At 32.3% G+C, this 19,412-nt stretch overlaps 1 protein-coding gene across 5 annotated transcripts in view; it reads right to left on the reverse strand.

Moving 5' to 3' along the window:
* Fatp1 (Fatty acid transport protein 1) overlaps positions 1-19,412 on the reverse strand; it is a 210,023-nt gene that overhangs the window by 18,300 nt on the left and 172,311 nt on the right. For all 5 annotated transcript variants that reach the window (XM_085806918.1, XM_085806927.1, XM_085806913.1 and 2 more), the window contains exons 2-6: positions 17,101-17,251; positions 10,753-10,990; positions 6,349-6,507; positions 3,548-3,617; positions 3,267-3,468 (exon numbers count right to left, since the gene is read on the reverse strand). In XM_085806918.1, coding sequence (XP_085663044.1) covers positions 3,267-3,468; positions 3,548-3,617; positions 6,349-6,507; positions 10,753-10,990; positions 17,101-17,251 — 820 coding nt within the window. The remainder of the gene's footprint in view (positions 1-3,266; positions 3,469-3,547; positions 3,618-6,348; positions 6,508-10,752; positions 10,991-17,100; positions 17,252-19,412) is intronic.

Consider the following 19,412-nt stretch of genomic DNA (forward strand, 5'->3'; position numbering starts at 1 on the left):
TTGTACCTCCTGAAGATTATTTGTGCGTTTTAGAAGAAGTCTCGGTTGATGAAGACTCCGACAATTTGGATAACGCAACTGATGTCAATGAATCGGAAGTCATCGAACATTCTGATCATGAAAATGACTCAGAAATTGAGGGAAATGTTTCTAAACATCCTCATTTTCCTTTCTCAAATGATGTTTCCCCAACAAATGACGATTTTAGTGATATTGAAAATGAAATGAGTGATTTCAAATATGAGGACTTTTTTGTAAAAACAATTTACAAAAAGAAGAAAGTTGGAAGAAAGTTTCTGAAAGAAGAAAAGGAAACTTATAAGTGGAATAAAGTTCCCCTCAAGAGCAAATTCGCCAGAAGGCCTCGAAAAAATGTGATGAAAAAAATATGCCCAAGTACTTGTCACGATATAAATGATGAGCTTTCTGCTTTTCAGAAAATAATAAATACAAATATGATTGATGCTATCGTACTATATACAAATATTTATCTCAAATGTAACAGGACTGCAGATGATTTCCAAAACATCTCAAAGAGATGCATGTATGATACTAATAGAGCAGAAATGTTGGCCTTTTTAGGAATTTTATTCTTATTAGGATGCAAAAAACTGTCAAAACTCAATTTGGAGGAAGCATGGGCAAAAAAGATGGTACTGGAATTGAAATTTTGCAAGGAGTCATGGGTCTCAAGTGATTCAGAAACCTGTGTGCTGCTATTAGATTCGATGATAAAGGCACAAGGTATGTGCGAAGAAAAACTGATAAGCTTACTGCACTAAGAGAATTTTTTGAATCTTTCAATCAGAACTGTCAAAATGTTTATACACCAGGTGACGAACTCACAATCGACGAGAAGTTGGAACCCTTTCACGGGAGGTGCTCTTTTATTCAATTCATCCCCAACAAGCCCACGAATTATGATCTGAAAATTTTGCAGTTGTTAACTCACGAACGTTTCATACATTGAATCTTGAAATTTACTGTGGCAATCAACCCCCAGGACATTATGAGGCTTCTAATTCAAGTACTAACATTGTCAAAAGGCTAATTGGTGCGTACGAAGGTTCCAACTGTAACCTGACGACCGATAATTGGTATACAAGCTATCCGCTAACTCAATATCTTCTTACCAAAGGTATAACACTTGTGCTCACGCTGGAAAAAAAAAAAAAGAAAAGAAAAGAAAAAAAAAAGGGGGGGGGAAATTCCAAATGAATTCCAGCCATCAAAAACCAGAGAAGTTGGCAGTTCACTGTTTGGTTTTCAAAAGGACATGACAATTGTTTCATATGCAACGAAAAAAAATAAGTGTGTAATACTGCTCAGTATTTTACATGATGATGACAAAATTGACCAGGAAACAGATAATCCTGGATTATAACAAATGTAAAGGCGGAGTTGATACCGTAGACCAACTTTGTAGTAATTTCACTGTCGCCCGAAAAACCAAGATGTGGGCAATGGCAATATTTTTTGCACTGCTAAACGTAGCGGGCATAAATTTGCAAGTGCTCTTGAACTTGTCTAAACCTGATGCAACCATCAAGTTTAGAAGATATTTTTTGAAAACTCTAGCTACATCTTTGATGAAAACACATCTTCAGAATCGTCTGAAAATGCCATTTCTCCTGTCGCATTCCGTAGCTATTATTAGAAGGCTGGTAACAACAGAAGCGGACAAGACGGCCGAAAGGGACTAGGAACCACGTGCAAAAAAGATCAAAGGACGCTGCGCTGAGTGCGGTAGAACAAAGAATAACTACACTACCATAAAATATTCTGAGTGTTCTACGTTTACCTGCAAAAATCATGTGGGCAAGACAGTACAACTTTGCAAACCCTGCTGCAGTGAACAGGGACAATCGGACAATTAAAATAGCAAAAGGTTTTCAATTATTTTCATTTGTGAAATTTATTACTTACCGAACTTTTCTTTACGGAATATTTATAATTTGTAAATTTGATTTATGTTCTTATAATTTTCATACAGAAAATAATGCAGAATACTATTTAACTTTAAATTATATTTCCAGTGCATTCACTTTTTGAATTAATTAAAAATTCGCAGTTTCCATTTTTACTGCTTTCTTTCTGTTATTCATTTTCTTATATCATTTTTACTATGATGAATCACCTTATTAATGTCATGTATAAGATTAAATAGTTTCAGACACGAAGCAGTGGTTCGAAAAATGACCTGGCGTACTTCATACGCCGCCCCTCTAAAATTGTACTATACGCCAGCCCCTCCAACTGAGGGTTAAATAAATGAATGCACCTCACCAGTCACAATGCAAATTTCTCCTGTGACATATCTCTTTTTGAATGCTCAAAAGACAGACATACACACATGCACCTTAATTATGAGATTGCCAACTGCAACAAAATAGTGCCACAATGACCGAAAGCTTCCTCAGGTAAACACCAGATTATAAACTATTTGGAGCAAACTTTGTGAAACATGAATATTTGATAGGCATGATGCAAATATATAAGAAAAAATATATATACATGGAAGAACACATGAAACATGCAGATGAAAAAGAATATCCAGACACATACATGACACTTGTGCTTCTGATAATGCAGATAGTTCAGTCAGATAAATAAATCCTTAATGCATGCACAATGATTTTAAAAGCACAAGTATTTCAACGATTTAATAAATAAATTTTGAAGGGAAAAAATGTATATATTTTGAACACGAAGATTTCGAGTACATCAAGTGTATGTTACAAAAAAAAAAAAAAAGTAATAAAAGCTTTTATGTAACCCAACAAGCAAGCTTTAACATTCGTAAAATATCAAAAAACTGATAAACTTCACAGCATAGATTAAAGGTTTTCTAAAACACTAAAGAAGCATTTTTTATTGAAGCACTCAAGACATGGAAACAAAAACAGTGCTTAAAATGAGCTAATTCTACTCAATCTTGCCCAAGGTTATCAAAACCTATTATTCTTCCTGGTGTATCATAAGAATTTCACAGCTTAATTTAACTGATATTCTATTTGAATGCATAAAGTTACTCATGGCTTTATTTTCTTCCTTTTCTTCTAAAAAACAATTTAACAGTCAAAGTTGGAAGATTTTCCTTTTAGGAAAAAAAAATCAATGGTTACCACATAAACCATTTTGCATGGCATTTTAATTTTTTTGTTAAGGAGTGCTACTAATGGGACAGAAACTATGGGAGCAATATTCATTTAAATTGTATATTCCTAATATTTTACAATATGAAAGAATAAAATAGGCATACTTACAGTAGCTTGATATTTAATACAATCATCCCAAAACTTTGAAGCAGAAAATTTTTTTCGAATAGTAAGGGTATTTCCAAATAGCATAGTCTGAGATAAGGATAAAATTCCACCAGCTGTATGATAAAGAGGAAGTGCTGTATAAATGACATCTTTGCTTTTAAGTAAAATCATGTAGTGGATACCAGCTCCTAACCACATAAACCTGAAGTAAGAAAGCAAACAAATTTACATATGTATTAATAGAGAATTATTAACTTTAAGATATTATATAAATGACTTACCTGCTATGCCTAATGATAGCAGCTTTTGGCATACCAGTTGTTCCTGAAGTATATACATAGAACAAGCGATCTATGACAAAAATTAAGATAGTTACAACATGACATGCTTACTTATTTCTCTCTTTTTGTGTGTGTGTTCACAAGGTTAAGATTATAAGTAATAATAATAAATGAATATAAATGGTAATATTTATTTTTTTTTATTGAAAATTTTAAATCTTTGTGCACCACATAGTATTACACAAGGCTTACAGAGGTAAGTAAAAAAAAAAAAAAAATAAATAAATAAAATAAAATAAAATAAAATAAACTTACAAATTCACAGATGATACGTAAGAGATAACTTTACAGAAAAAAGGAAAAGCCAATTAATAATTGACAATAATTCTTTTTGACTTCATGAATATACAGTCAAAAGTCGAATCCAAAAGTCTTCAAAAAATAATAAGCCGAATCCAATTCGAAGATTAAGGAACAACGCAATCTGCAACATTAACTGAATTAGATAATTTTAGCTTAGCTTATACCGTCCATTATACATTAAACGCACATTCGTAAACCTATTTTGCGCACGCGCATATTCGCAGCCGTAAAGGTCTTATGCGCATGCGTCAAAGCTTTGAGGTCCGGATTATAGATCATTTCGGATTATGGGTGTCCGAATTAACGACTTTTGACTGTATTTACAAACTTAAAAAGGATTCACAGCAAATCATTTTAATTAATTATAATACTAATATACAGTAAATGATGCTCGTAAAAAAAGCTGTCTTTTTGTTGATTAAACTGCATGATAAGAGAAAACTGAAACATGCCTAAGCAGCTAAGCTGTTTTTAATTACTGTGCAATATATCTAGCTACATATTGGTTCATATCTATCTGTACTGTTTCAATAAAATAAGAAGAGATGAACATTCTTTGCAATGAAACTTAAAACAGTATTCCATTTCAGAGTGCCAAAAAAGAGCAGTTTTGAAACATGTCAAACAGTTACAAGTCATCACACCTCATGTAATTTCTGTTCTGCCATAGAACTAACACATCTCCAGAACAAAGTATGAAAATTTTTCACGTGCACGCACCCCCCCCAAAAAAAAAAAAAAAAAAAAAAAAAAAAAAAAAAAAAAAAAAAAACAACTGCAGCAGACTGAATGATCAATAAAAAGCTGAAGCAAATATTTTTCTTTAAAAGTGTCATATTATCTATGCTTAAGATTATTATGATGATATCATATGAAATGAATTTGTGAAAGTCATGCCAGATTACGTATAAAAGAAATTAGTAGATAATTTTTTGGGAGGGGGGTTGCTCTGCTAAAAGCTTAGCTTAAACACTTAACTTTCTACTTTTCAAACAAACAAAATAAAATGCAGCTCTAAACTTACCTGTAAATATTGTTCATCTTGATGGGTACTATCATCACTCTTATTTTGTTGAAACTTTATAGACACTCTTGTGTGTCTTTATGATTTTAAATTAACCAACTATTTAATTTGTTAGAACAGTTTATTTTTAAAATAATCAGTAGAAAAATGTATCATTGAAAAATTCCACTATTCAAAGTAAAAATAAAGACTGTGAATGTAAATACATGTTCGGGTTGGAATATGCATATTAGAACTTGAATGCAATTGTGCATATTAGAACAAACAAAGTGATGCACTTATGAAAATTGGAGCATACCAGTGAACACTGGTGAATGCACTTATGTATATTAGAAAAAAGAGAGTGCCATAAACATTGTCACAGAAATCTCCTATAATTAGGAAAAATCAATTGCTTAGAATTTTATATTTACATGTAACAAAATATATTACATCTGCTTTTGAGATACCATTGATACACCCATGCAACAGTACTGAACATATGCCCAACAGTTCATTGGTTGATGATAATGTGAACATTCAACCTTGCAAGCACCAATACTTTGTGATCAAATTTGCTTAGACTACTGTCTTTACCCAAGATAAGATTATATTTGGAGTGCCCATGAAAATTCTGATATTTATATTCTGTAGCACTGGCAACAGGCAGCAGCTCACAAGTCTGATTCCCATCGTTCCCAGTTACACTGTGTCACATTGCAAGTGTGTATAATAATCTGCCTTTTTGGTGTATTCATGGAATATAGCCAATTAGTCAAGAATGCTTGAAATAATTTAGAGGCCAAAATAAAGAAGCAGTTTTATCTGATTGCAAAAAGTGCTGTTTAATTTTTTTTAACCTAATATATCACAATTTGTAATCATTATTTAGTTACTTTTCCTTTATCCTTCTTAAGTCATTTCACTTTCAAGCTGCATTTAGTTTAATCCATTATTTTTTTGATGCCCAGTTATTTATACCTACTTATAAATATTTTTATCTTTCTACATTTATTTAATTTTAATTATTGTTTTATTTATTCCACTGTTTTGGAAAAAGTTTTAAGCTAATAACAAATTTAGGTAGTCACACACACAACAAGGTAATGATATAAATAACTACATCAAACCATGAAAAAAATTCTTCAAAAATATCACTTATAAAATTATCACATACTGTGAACATTCACATAGAAAATTTAAAATTAGCTACTTAATAAAACTTCAAATAACTGAAAAGTTTAGTTTTTATAAGTTAAATCCTTTCAAATAAATATGAAGAATGCCAATTCTTATTTCATATTTGAAAACATATTTGAAATTTCATATTTGAAACTGTTTTAACTGTGGAATTAGTTAAAACAATAATAAATAATTAAAAACATGCATGAATAAATATATAAACATGCATAGTTAAAATGTAACTAATACTAACCATCCATATTCCCTTTATTTTGTGTTGGTGGTGGGCTTATGGAGCTCTCTTGAATTAAGCTGTTTAGAGACCGAGCAGGGATATCACCATCACTACATTCTCCTAAGCAGAAGTACTGCATATTGACATCTTTCAGCAGAGGGCTTACTCCTTTCACAGCTAAATTAAAACATTAAAATTAATTATAAATAAATCTTTAAAAAACATTTTGCTAAAAAAAGTTCGTTTTTTCTGATAGCTTAAAATTAAAAACTTTTTCAATTCCTTGCTATCTCACAGTTGGAAAAACAGATTCACTCATTAAGGATTAAAAAATAGAAGACTACTTCAAATATTAAATACTGGAAACATAACAAGTAAGTAAGTCTTAAAATGTAATATATAATTTTCTATGTTTGTACTTAATATTTTTTTAAATTAATTTACTTTAGGAAGCACTACTTTGATAGTCACTTATTCTCATGGAGTATTTCGTACTTTAACCAATTTTCTATTTCAATTACATTCTTTTGTAACTGATTATTAATGCTGATAGTACTAATTTACAAATGCTGGTTTTTGGATCTTGAGCCATTAATGATCATGCCCGTCAATATTTCCGTTGTTACAGAATAAAACCATCAAATGGTGAGCATGTGTTGAAATGTTTTCCCGTTTGTGGGTTTTCTAAAGTAACAAAGAGTACACACTGCAGAATTTTTAAGTCTAATGTAAAACAGATCAATATTAAGGTAATCATATACATTTCCCTAAAAAGATGGAATGATGTCATATCTGGGGCACAAGAAGCAGGGACAGTCTATGCCTTGTCCAGGAGAAATTGCTAAACCTTTCCTTTGGATGCCCTGCATTTGCTCACATTCCAAAACAATAAGGTAAAAAAATGCTATATAATGCTAATTAATGCTTGTTAGGTACTGTCCAAATAGAGGCTATAGATAAATAGATCCCAAAACCTATGAAATAGTAAGTGCACGAGATGTATAATTTTTAGAAAATAAAATGTACCACAAGAAGGCAAGTAATAAGTTTTATGATGAGTCCTTATTTAATGGGGACACGAATATGACATAAGAGTCAATAGCTGATGATCAGAATAGTGAAGTGGAAGGGATAATGATAGTACTGAATCCGATGATCATGAGCAAAATACAGCTCAAAATGATAGCAATAATAACAATACTACAGTAGATGAACCACCTATTGATAAGAAACAGAAAAATTAGATTCCCAAACTTCCCAAAGTCCCAATCAGGACTTTGATACACATGGCATGCCAAAACTGCAAATGCCAAATTTAGATCGCATGTGCTTTGCTAAACTTTTGCAGAAACAACAAGTGACTTGTATTCTGATCCAAAAACCAAAGCATTAAAAGGCAATGATGCAAATCAGTGGAAGGCTTCTAAATGTTAGATTATATCAGGTCTTATTTAAAAATAGTACATGGGAAATAACAGATAAACCTTATGATAAAAACACCGTAGACAGTAAATGGGTTTTCATGAGAGGAAAAAGGGGGCACAATTGTATATCTTACATTCTACTAGTCTGATTGACAAAATTCAAATTGTGTTTTTCACATCTTGAAAATGCGACTTAGGATATGTATTAGAGTTATATATGGCACTGTTCTAATATAGGTATTTTGACACAAAATAGGACTTTTTCTGAAATAACATGCCAATTTTTTTCCCATATTTTGATTCTACCATTCAAATTATGCTAAACTGCCAAGTTTTGTAAAAATCACAGAAGTAATTTTTAAAAAATGAGCCCTAGAAATTTTATCTTCTCAATGTTAGTTGAATTTGGTATATATTTGTAAATATCTCTTTTTTTTTTAATTACACTTATTTGATTCTACCTTTCACATTTTGAATTTTGGTTCATTCCTAATAAAATTTGCCCGTTTTTTTTTTAAGATTTATTTTTAAAGTTTGCATTTTTAAATAATTTTTCGAAAAAAATTTTGGATTATAACCTATAAAATTTTAAACATCATCTTAAAGTAGATGTATTTTTAGGTACACCTTAAAAAGTTAAGAGTTTTTTCATTCAAAATTTTGTAAGATATACATGAATTTACATATTGGCACATTTTGAAAATTTGACATATTTGTTATAAGCGATAATAATGCCAAATGTGGTTTACGCACCTTGTTAAAATTATTTGAAAGTATGAACAATGACTTTTCCCCCTGCTCTTCTGCAATGAAAAAATGGGAAGGAAAACAGGTTGCTATAAATCAAGAAGTTCGATAAGTGAATTATTCTTGGCGCAAACTAAAAATATACCAGGTTAAATTTTTTAATTTCTCCATAAATTTTGCACCAAATTTTACAAAATTTAGTATCCAGGAATAATTTGAGTCGTAGAACAGAAATTTGGAAAAAAATTGGCAAATCATTTCAGGAAAAGGCCTATTTTGGGTCAAAACACCTAATGTTAGTTACTCAAGTCGTGCTTTCGAAACATAAAAAATGCAATTTGAATTTCGCCAATCGGCACTGTAGAACGAGAGATACAGAACTGTCTCATGCCCCCCTGCAGTGTACAAGACACATCTAGTTGCTAAGGGCTATTCTAAGTAGACTATAATGAAATATTTGCATCAGATGCCATTATTTAACGTTAAGAGTTTAATTACCCTATGCAGTTATATATGACTGAGAAATTGACAAGATGAATGCTGCAATGGCTTTTTTAGAGGAAACTCAGTGAAGACATTTTTACGAAAATACCAGATGGTTTTAGTGAATTTTATGAGCAAAATTTAAAAGGAAAAGTCCTAAAATTAAACAAAGCATTAGACGGTTTAAAGCAGAGTGGCAGACTATAGTACCATCTGTTAGAAAAGGGCTTAATAGAAATGGGAGTATGGCAGTTCTTTTAATAGTTGTATCTATATTAAAATAAATGAAAATAAAGAACTAGTCATTATCACTATTTATGGTGAACATTAGCAATAGTATTATTTTTAGCAATAACACAAAACTTTAAAATTAGATAAAATAGCAACTTAAAACTTTGAAATGAAAGATCTGGGACCAACAAATCATCATTTCAGAATCAAAACTGAACAAGATAGGATCAAAGGATCCATTAGCCTAAGTCAAATTCAGTAGGTAGATAGTATGTTTTGTAAATATAATATGCATGAAACTCGTGGTGTAAAAATCCCACCAGACCAAAATGAAGTGCTGTCTAAACTTCAGTTACCTACTAACAAGGAATAAAAATTACCGCTTCCTTATTAGGGAGCCATTGGGAGCTTAAAAGCAGCATGGCTGCAACTTATGCTGTGAATTTGCTTAGTCAATTCTCTAATCCTGCAAGAATTCACTGGAATTCTGCCAAGCACATCATGCATTATCTTCAAATTTCTACATATACTACATTGTCCTTTTCAAAGGATTCTAATGCTGATGTCCTTGGTTACAGTGAATGAAAACTATGAACGTGATATTGAGGATCAGAGATCAACCACTGGAATGTTTTCCTCATTGGAAGTGATGGAGTATAATGGTGTAGTAAACTTTAGCTAACCACTGCAACTAGCACAATAGAAGCTGAATATATGGCTCTCTCTGCAGGTACTAAAGAAGCCATATGGTTCAACAAAATTGTTACAGAACTTAGACATACTACTGCAAAAATCAATTTTATTATACTGTGATAACAACAGTGCTGTTAATCTCAGCAAAAACAGTATGTATCGTGGTAGATCGAAATACATTAATATACAATCCATTTTGTACGACAAGCTGTGAAACTTATGTTGACAAACAAAACACACCCACTAATGATATGATTGCAGATTTTTTGACAAAAACTGTGAATAGTGCAAAACATGAAATGTGTGCAAAAACAATGGGCTTAAAATGAATGCTAATAATTTAATTTTTTATGGGCGTGTCTTAACATTTTTTTTTTTTTTTTTCATTTAATATGGATCATACTTGATATTTAAATCTGAAGTAGGAATATTAAAAAAAAAAAAGATGATGTTAGCTTTAAATATGTTTTTAGCCAATAGATAGCACCACTAACATACACCTTTATAAATCTCTAAATTTGTACATATTCAATAAAACTTCACTTCTGCTTCAAACTCCCTTCAGGTTTTTTTTTTTTTTTTTTTCCCTCATACTTTTGTTTGTTTATTCTCATACTTCCTGAAGCAACTCATGTCTACTATAAACAGCTTGTTTATGGATTTTATAACAAAAGCTGAGTCTCATACTTACATATATATATATAACAAATTAAAAGTATAAAATAACTGCATTTTAAAATATAAAAATGATTAAATATTTTGCAAAAAATATAACTCAAAAGAAATACGAAATCTTATATTAAAATACATATATTAAAAGTTTCAAATAATTCAGAACACTTACCATCAGTTAGTTCACTGCCAAAAATAACTGCTTTACAATTCACAACAGTAATGGAATGGGCAAGAGGATCAAGACGCAAGTTGGAATTGATGAGTGCTGGAACCACACCTATTTTGGACAGACCTAACCATATGCCAACAAATTCAGGCTTTGATTCCATGAAGACAGCTACATCATCGCCGCGATGGAAACCGAGTTTAGCAAAACAATTAGCAATTTGATTACTGTAGTCTTCAACCTATAAAGACATTAAAACCCACACTCTAAACTGATTACAGTACAAAATTATAAAAAGGTTCAAAAGAAATAAAAAATGAGCTCCACAGGCAAATAAATTAAGAACAGTAATTAATTACTAGCGGAATTTAATATTTTTATGTAATAAAACACAATAACCTTGATTATTGCAACATTTGCCATCGAAATATACACAGGGTTCATAGCCACATTTTAGTTAAAAAAATAAGCACCTATAAGCACATTTAAGAAAAAAAATAAGCACCTGTCTAATTACATTATACACAACTGCATAACCTTAAAAATTAGACTTGTAATTTAAAATATGAGAAATGCAGTATTTAATAAGAGAGAAGAAGCATTACCTCAACCATGGAAAATAATTACTTTTTTTTTTTTTTTTTTTTTTAAATTTTAAATAACAGTTCAATTTACAGAACTAGTTTACAATGAGAGGAAAAAAAAACTATGCAGAACTAAACTATATTACAAGATTTAATGATGAACTTTCAGTTCAAAATAGAGAAAATAAATAATAATAAGGCATATTTATTGTATTCACTTGGAACCTAATAATAAATACAATTTATTTTTCCACTCATATTGATATTTAAATAATTTAAATCTAAATTCTGAACATTTTCTAAATTTTCATTGTATATCAGTTTTCCCTTAACAGATATTGCAAGCAAAGTAATTTAAGTAAAAAAGAGGAACATTTCTGAAATCAGAAGACAGAAATTTGCTTCATGCAGTCATCCTTTAACAGTAAAAGCTTAACTAACCCGCATACTTGGAAATTGGCGAATATTCGGACAGTCAGCCTAACTTGAAAAAGAGGAGCGGAGAGGGGGAGGTAGACTGTAGCCACCCTTTAAATTTTCCCGCTAAATAAATGCTTTTGACATTTCGATATGCGCATCATATAAAAATAAACCAATGGAACTGAAAAATATTTTGCTTAGCAAGCACAGTAAAACTCTTTTAAGTGTTCATAAACACATCTCGGACAGAACATCAAATTAATTATCTCTGCAAAATATCGCAAGCGTTATTGCGCAATACGTGCGCCGTAAATCTTCCCTACGTGATATTATGCAATCGGAATCAACAGCTGCCGGTATTGGGAGAATAAAGAACTAAATAACTGGGGTGTTTTTCATTCTAATTTTCAACAGACGGCGTTAAATTTCCAGAATAGAATCAATCTTCGCTTGGGTTGGTAGACCGCAGAACTTTTAGTCCTATTCAATCCAGATTGGAAAGTGACAAAAAAAAAAAAAAAAAAAAAAAAAAAATCAGTTGCTTGTTTTGCAACGAACTGTAACAGTTTCAATATTCGAGATTTTGCGGAGAAAGGGGAGAAACTCCCAATCTTCGTACTATATAATGTATTGGCCAAAAAAACAAAATTATTTTGACTATTCGATTACTTTCCCTTTATTTAAGCCATTCCGAATATTATTCCTTAGAAAGCTAATCTGTGTTAACACACAACCATTTTTGAAAGTTTACTATACTTCAGCAGTTACTGCAACTTGTTATTATAAACATTCATACATATGCTCATAATGTAAGCATAACAATCATAATAAACACGAATATGAACTGACTAAGCGGAACGAGAATGCAAATTATTAAGATCTTGATAGAAATTCAAACGTGTGTAGTATTTGGGTGGGAGGAAAAGAATGCCGAATGTACCGGAATTTTCTACTGCTTTCGCATTTCTTTGACCAATAGAAACGACGGTCACCTGTCTGTACTCTTCGTGCACACCAAAGGTTATGTTAATGCAGAGAAAGGGGAAAAGCTATTTCCGGGAGTATGATTCACCATCTGACATTCCATATTAGGAAGAAAAGTTGTTTATTTAGTTTCGGCTTTGGTACCGGAAAAAATGGTATTCATTTAAAAAAAAAAAAAAAAAAAAAAATATGCACTAAAAACACAAAAATAAGGGCTTTAAAGAAAAAGTAAGCACCTATAAAGGCCTTTATATTTTATTTTCAAATATAAGGACTTATACGCACTTATAAGGACTGCTACGAACCCTGATACAACTGGGATGCTCAGACAAGTTTTATGTGCCTTTCCAAACATTTCCTGCAGCATGCACCATGAATTGACAGGTTGAACTGATATTATGTCTAACAGAACTGTGTTATGCTATTATATGCAAGTCTTTTATAAACATTTACTTCACTGATTACTTTTACTGTTTCTGAAAATACTCAAGTTAGGTTTTTTAAACTACAACAGAATATGCACAAATTTACAACAAAATTGTTTCACAAGAATATAGTTAAATTAAATTTAAATAATTCTCTTGCGCCATTGCTGCAAGGAGTGAAATTTGTGTTTAAAAAATATTCTCTATTCGTATAAAGGTAATATTCAATTAAATTTTAATTAAGAAATTTTAATTGTAAAAAAAATAAAAATAATTATTATTGCTGCCAAGTAATTTACAATATTATTTAAATTTAAAAAGGATATGTAAATTAAGTGGACGTAATCTAAAACCATGAAAAATATATTATTCGAAACAATTTATTATTCGAAAAAATAATAACATATTTAAAAAATGGCGCTTTCAGGTTTATTTAATTAATATTTCAGCTGATTAAAGTTGTACAACTTCAAGAATGTAATCGTATCGTCTGCATGCATACATGAATAAAGCGAGTGCAGCCCGCGCAAAACCGCTGAACACTGGTAGTTCGGTTCAACCTTTGAATCCCGGCGAGCATGGCTGTTTTCGTGATTTTCCGCATGTCTATCGTGTATAAAGTGTCTTCTGTATGCATATGTGAATAAAACGGGCGGAACCCGCGCAAAACCGTAAACACTGGTAGTTCGGTCCAACTTTCGATCCCGGTTGAACGGGTTTGCTCCATGGGTGTTTTCTTGCTTTTACGCATGTGTATCGTTTATGCAGTATCTTCTCCATGCATATGGGAACAAAGCGGCCGCAGCCCGCGCAAAATCGCTGAACACTGGTAGTTCGGTCCAACTTTCGAATAACGGCGAAATTACGATGGGAACTCTTATATACTCGAACAATTAAAAGCGGGCTTCAGCCCGCTAGTATGCAATTAAATTTTGTGTTCGTCTGCAAAAATCAGCATCGGAGGCCTTTGACATGATACATGAAGCTTTCAACGATGAAGCATTAGCGAGGGCAAGTGTTTTTAGCTTGCATAAAGCTTTTAAGGAAGGCAGGCAAAATGAGGAAGATATTGAATGTGAGGTACGACCTTCAATGTCCGTCACAGAGACAATGATTAGCACAGCTGTGGTTATCATCAAGAAGGACCGCAGAATTACAGTATGTCAGCTGCATGCTCTCTTGAATATTTCTGTAGGAAGTGTTCACTCAGTCATAGCAGAACATTTGCAACTAACGTGTTTGTGCCCGATGGATTCCGAAATTGTTGACATCTGAGCAAATGCAGCACAGAGTGGATATGTGCACAGAATAAAACAATAAGGCGACAATTTCTTAAAATGCATCATCACAGCAGACGAAGCTTGGTTGTATCACTATGACCTAACCACCTAACCACGAAACCTAACCACGAATGACCTAACCACGAAACATATGACCTAACATATGACCTAACCACGAAACAATAAAGTAGTAAATGGAAGCATGTATCTGTCTTCGCCTACTCCCAAGAAAGCAAAAACTGTGAAATCGGCTGGTAAAGTTATGACCATATATATTTTTTTATTATTATGAAGGAATTGTGTATCAACATGTTGTCGAAACCCATAAACAGCTTGTACTACGCGAATGTCCTATGAACAAAGATACAGCATGTTCACCTGTCACAGAGTGGATAATGTCCATTGCTCCGAAATGGCTTCCTATTGCATCATGACAATTGCCCGACCACATATTGTTTGTTGCGTACAGGATATTTTGCAGCTGAATAACGTAGACAGTTTTGAAAAAGCTTTCAAAAAACGGACTTTTATATGTTTTTCAGAAGTGGACAGAACGTTGGGATAAATGCATTGCGTGCCGCGGTAATTATTTTGAAAAAGACCATGTAAATGATGACGATTAAAGGTATTCTGCATTTTTTATAATTTTAGTCTTATTGAACAGCCCTGGTACATTCATGCATTTCATTATTACAAATATGAAATATAACACAGTTAATCAGATGAAGAGTTCAAATACATTATCTTTTTAATGGTATTAATTCTTCAGTAAGAGCCATTAATTTTTGTAGCACAGCAAATTAGTTAATTTCCTAATATTTGTACTACTATTACTAATCTTACATTTTGGAGATCTTATTGCGGCAAAAGATAGTTGAAATAACACGTTATTAATGAGAATAGAATTTCAGAAGCAAAAGTGAAAGAATGTTTAAAAAGAAAAAGTATACGTTTGTCGAAAATATTCATTATCATACTTTATTAATCAGTTGATTTATTTCTTATTAAACTGAATTACCAATCAATCACCTATGCACATGGGCATAGTCAGCAGGGTAGAGGTTCACTTACAACTCCTAAAAATGCACTCCCCTCCTTGTTCCAAATATTAAGCATCAAATGCTCGTGAAAAGTTTTCTGATTTTCTTATTACTATGGATAATACAAATAAGAAGACTTTTGTCACAAATAGAAATTATTTTTCTTTATTTATTATTACGCAAATATGAATTATTTTTGTTTTCAAACATTCTCATTTTGTGATTTTAAAAAATCAATATATTTGAAGTCATTATTGTAGCAGTATATGTATGGAAAGTCTTCCAGCTTTGAATTTGAAATTAATTTGAGGGGAAGAGACAGCTCCACTCTAGAAAAAAAAAAAGCACATCTGCCAATAAAAATTAGCTACTAAATTCTTCTATATAATCCTGAGTGGAGGGATATTTATTATCTAATCTCTACTGATTTGAAATTTTTAATTGAAAGATGTAGACTTTCTGATAAATTTGGCATTATTTATTTGAAAACTTGAAAAATCATAAGCATTTATGTCCCATTTCAGGCTTTCCCAAATGATACTGCATCGGAAAATGAGAATCTCCAGGACAAACCTCACACTGGGTGTCCATTCACAATAGATGAAGCCCTACTGAAGGAGAACCAGGACCGGATTTACGTATAAGCTACACAAGCTATAGCTTAGGGCCCCCACTTCCTTGGAAGGACCCCTCAAAATTAAAATGTAGTACAAATAGTATTAAAATATATTATAACAGACTTATAAAGGGCCCCATATCTCAAATAGCTTAGGGCTTTATTAAGTCTAAATCTGGCTCTGAGGGGAACATCGAGTAAAATCTACATCAAAAGTAAAAGGGTTTCAAGTGTCTGAATAAACTATTCAATTGCACCTGCGTAGGCTTGGGAAGACATGGAAGTTCAGCAAATGAATTCGTTTTGACTGCAGAAACCAAACACCAGCAGCTACCATTTGCTCTTCACTGCTGTCACGCCACAAGAAAGCCAAAGGCGTAGCTAGGGTTTTCAGCGCCCAGGGATTTTGCGCCCCTTTCTCTGTGCCAAGAATGGAAAACATTTCATTCTAAAATTTCGTAACATCAATTTGGCGCCCCCTGAATGCTGCGCCCGGGGACAGATGTCCCCCCTTGCCCCACCCTAGCTACGCCACTGAAGAAAGCCTCTGTGTTCGGTTGACTAGGGCTGATAGTGTGCACTCTGAATTGCATCACAGCTGATGTGTACTCGTCTAAATTGCAAAGTGCTGCAACTGCACTGCATCAGAAGCAGCTAGCACTAGTCAACAGGAAAGAAACGACCATTCTTCCAAACAATACCAGACCTCATACGGTGAAAGCAGCCAAGGAGCTGACCAACACGCTTGATTTTGAGATTTTTCCTCATCCTCCTTAATCCATGGGCATGGCTTCATCTGATTATCACCTGTTTTTTGGCCACAGAGATACAATAAGCTAAAATTACTGAAGTTAATTCTTGATTATTTTTTTAATCTAAAATGACAAATATACATCATCTTACTAAATTCTGAAACTAAATTGCAGACCTGATATATTTGAAAACAATACTTTTTCATTAATACACAATTTCCGTTGGAATATAAATATGTCAATATCTTACCTGTTGAAACGTCCATTTTTCATCTTCCATCCATAAGCACGTCTTTTCTGGATGTCTTTTGACTAGATTTTGGAAAACATGACCCACTGTGGCATTACGTTTCCTGCACTTCCTAATGAACAACCTCATTTTCGTAAGTCGATAGAGACCCCTATCAAAGTAAATATCTAGATTATGCATTGCTATGAATAAACATCTGGCTTAAATCTTTGTAAAAGTAATTTTTTTCCAATGAGTTACTGTATCTACAAAAGAAAAATCTATTTTGAAACCATCACATAAGCTGTTTCGGGGGGGGGATGGCTATGATGGAAAAAAAGGACCTTTGATTATTCTTTTTAATGGTATTAATTCTTCAGTAAGAGCCATTAATTTTTGTAGCACAGCAAATTAGTTAATTTCCTAATATTTGTACTACTATTACTAATCTTACATTTTGGAGATCTTATAGCGGCAAAAGATAGTTGAAATAACACGTTATTAATGAGAATAGAATTTCAGAAGCAAAAGTGAAAGAATGTTTAAAAAGAAAAAGTATACGTTTGTCGAAAATATTCTGTGATCATTGATAGCCAAGATTCCTCACTAGCATATTTACTACACATACTGTACCTATCATTATCGCCATCTGTCTGAGGGATAGAAGATCATATTTAAGGGATTCATTGCAACGTGAAATTAACATTTAAGGTTCTATAATGAATATTTTCATTACTCGTTTTAATTACACTAGCACGAAACGAAAATGCAGGTGCTTGGGATCACGGTACTGACATGTTTTAAGATGGTATATTGTGTTATCATTTGGCTTGCATTTCGAATCGTAATACACGATATAATAATTGCATTTCGAATCGTAATACACGCATAACACCATCCTCCCCCCGTCTACCGCACTGAATCGCGGTACGACTGCACTATACACATTTGTGCTTAACATCCTTACCTAAACAAAACAAAATAAAACGTAAAATACATTCAAACAATTGTGGACTTCTAATTTAATTCTTAGCTATCAGAAAATAATATATTATAAATTAATTTTATGCTCCTATTCTTTCAATACCGCTGAACTGAAAATTATTATCCTGAATATAAAACTGCGATTTTATCCCTTAATACACCCTTTTAAAACCATAATCGTCTTATTTGCTACAGATTAACATTAAAAAATTAACTAAGAGAATTTATGTCCCTTCACATTAAAAATTAAAACATTTACTTGGGTTTTATCTCAAAGGGTAGCATTTAGTTAATTCAATAACCTTTCTTGCAGAACACCGCCGATAAAGTTCATACTGTATTATACACTTGCGTATAAATCGATCTCTAAAACCGATAATTTGATCATAAAATCAAACCTCGACTTATTGGAGCAATTAAAATATACCTCTTATTTTATTTTATTATTATCACAATTATTTTAGATGCATTCCTTATACTTAGATTACGAAGACAAATACTATTTTTTTTTATTTTGTTACCACTGTGATTTCGTAAAAACAAAATGCTAGATTATGAAAAATGGTTTTTATCATAAGCTGCACTTTATAAAACTGACGGGATATAAATTGCATGTAGTTGCGTTCGAAAGAAGCTAAGCACTATACTACAAGTATACTTGTATATTCCCAGTCATCAAAATTGTACGCAAGTGCATACACTTTCATGAAGCATGTAACTAACAGGGAAGGCGATGACTGGCCATCTTCAGAACCTGATGCACAGTCATTGGTTACAGCAGGCATGGGCAAACTCTGGCCCGCCGGAAGTTTCTATCCGGCCCACGGATAGAATTTTAATTTGCCGCTCCGAGGCAAATTAAAAGAAGTATATATTTATATATTATATATCCATATCCTTTTCTAGTTTGTTTAAATATTATTTTCCCCCCTTTTCTCAAAGGACTGATGATCTTTTTACTTTCTCTAATTTTGTTCTACAAAACATAAATCGACGGAAATAGCAAGCACGGACAGCTTTTCAGACAGCAAGTGTTAAAAACGGAAGTTCTTTGTTAGTTATAATTGTAGATTGGCGTCAACAAGCGTTATCTCTTTCTCGAGCAGACATATGGGAATCCAATATAGGTGAATTAGACCTCCTAGAGAAAACTTAACTTAATCAAACTTAATCTGTTTCCTGGCAGCTAGCTAAGAACGACTTATCTAATTTCCCGAGGTTAAATTCTATAACCCTCAATAAATGAAGAGAACAGAAGCTTAAGAATTATGAAGATGGCTTGAAAAAACTACATTTTGAGTTCGAGCGCATATTTTAGTGCCATTCAAATAGAACTGGATATTTTTACA

The sequence above is a fragment of the Stegodyphus dumicola genome, chromosome 1 (genome assembly GCF_044657685.1).
Source record: "Stegodyphus dumicola isolate Sdum_Otavi_A_Nest chromosome 1, ASM4465768v1".
In the NCBI taxonomy this organism is placed as follows: domain Eukaryota; kingdom Metazoa; phylum Arthropoda; class Arachnida; order Araneae; family Eresidae; genus Stegodyphus; species Stegodyphus dumicola.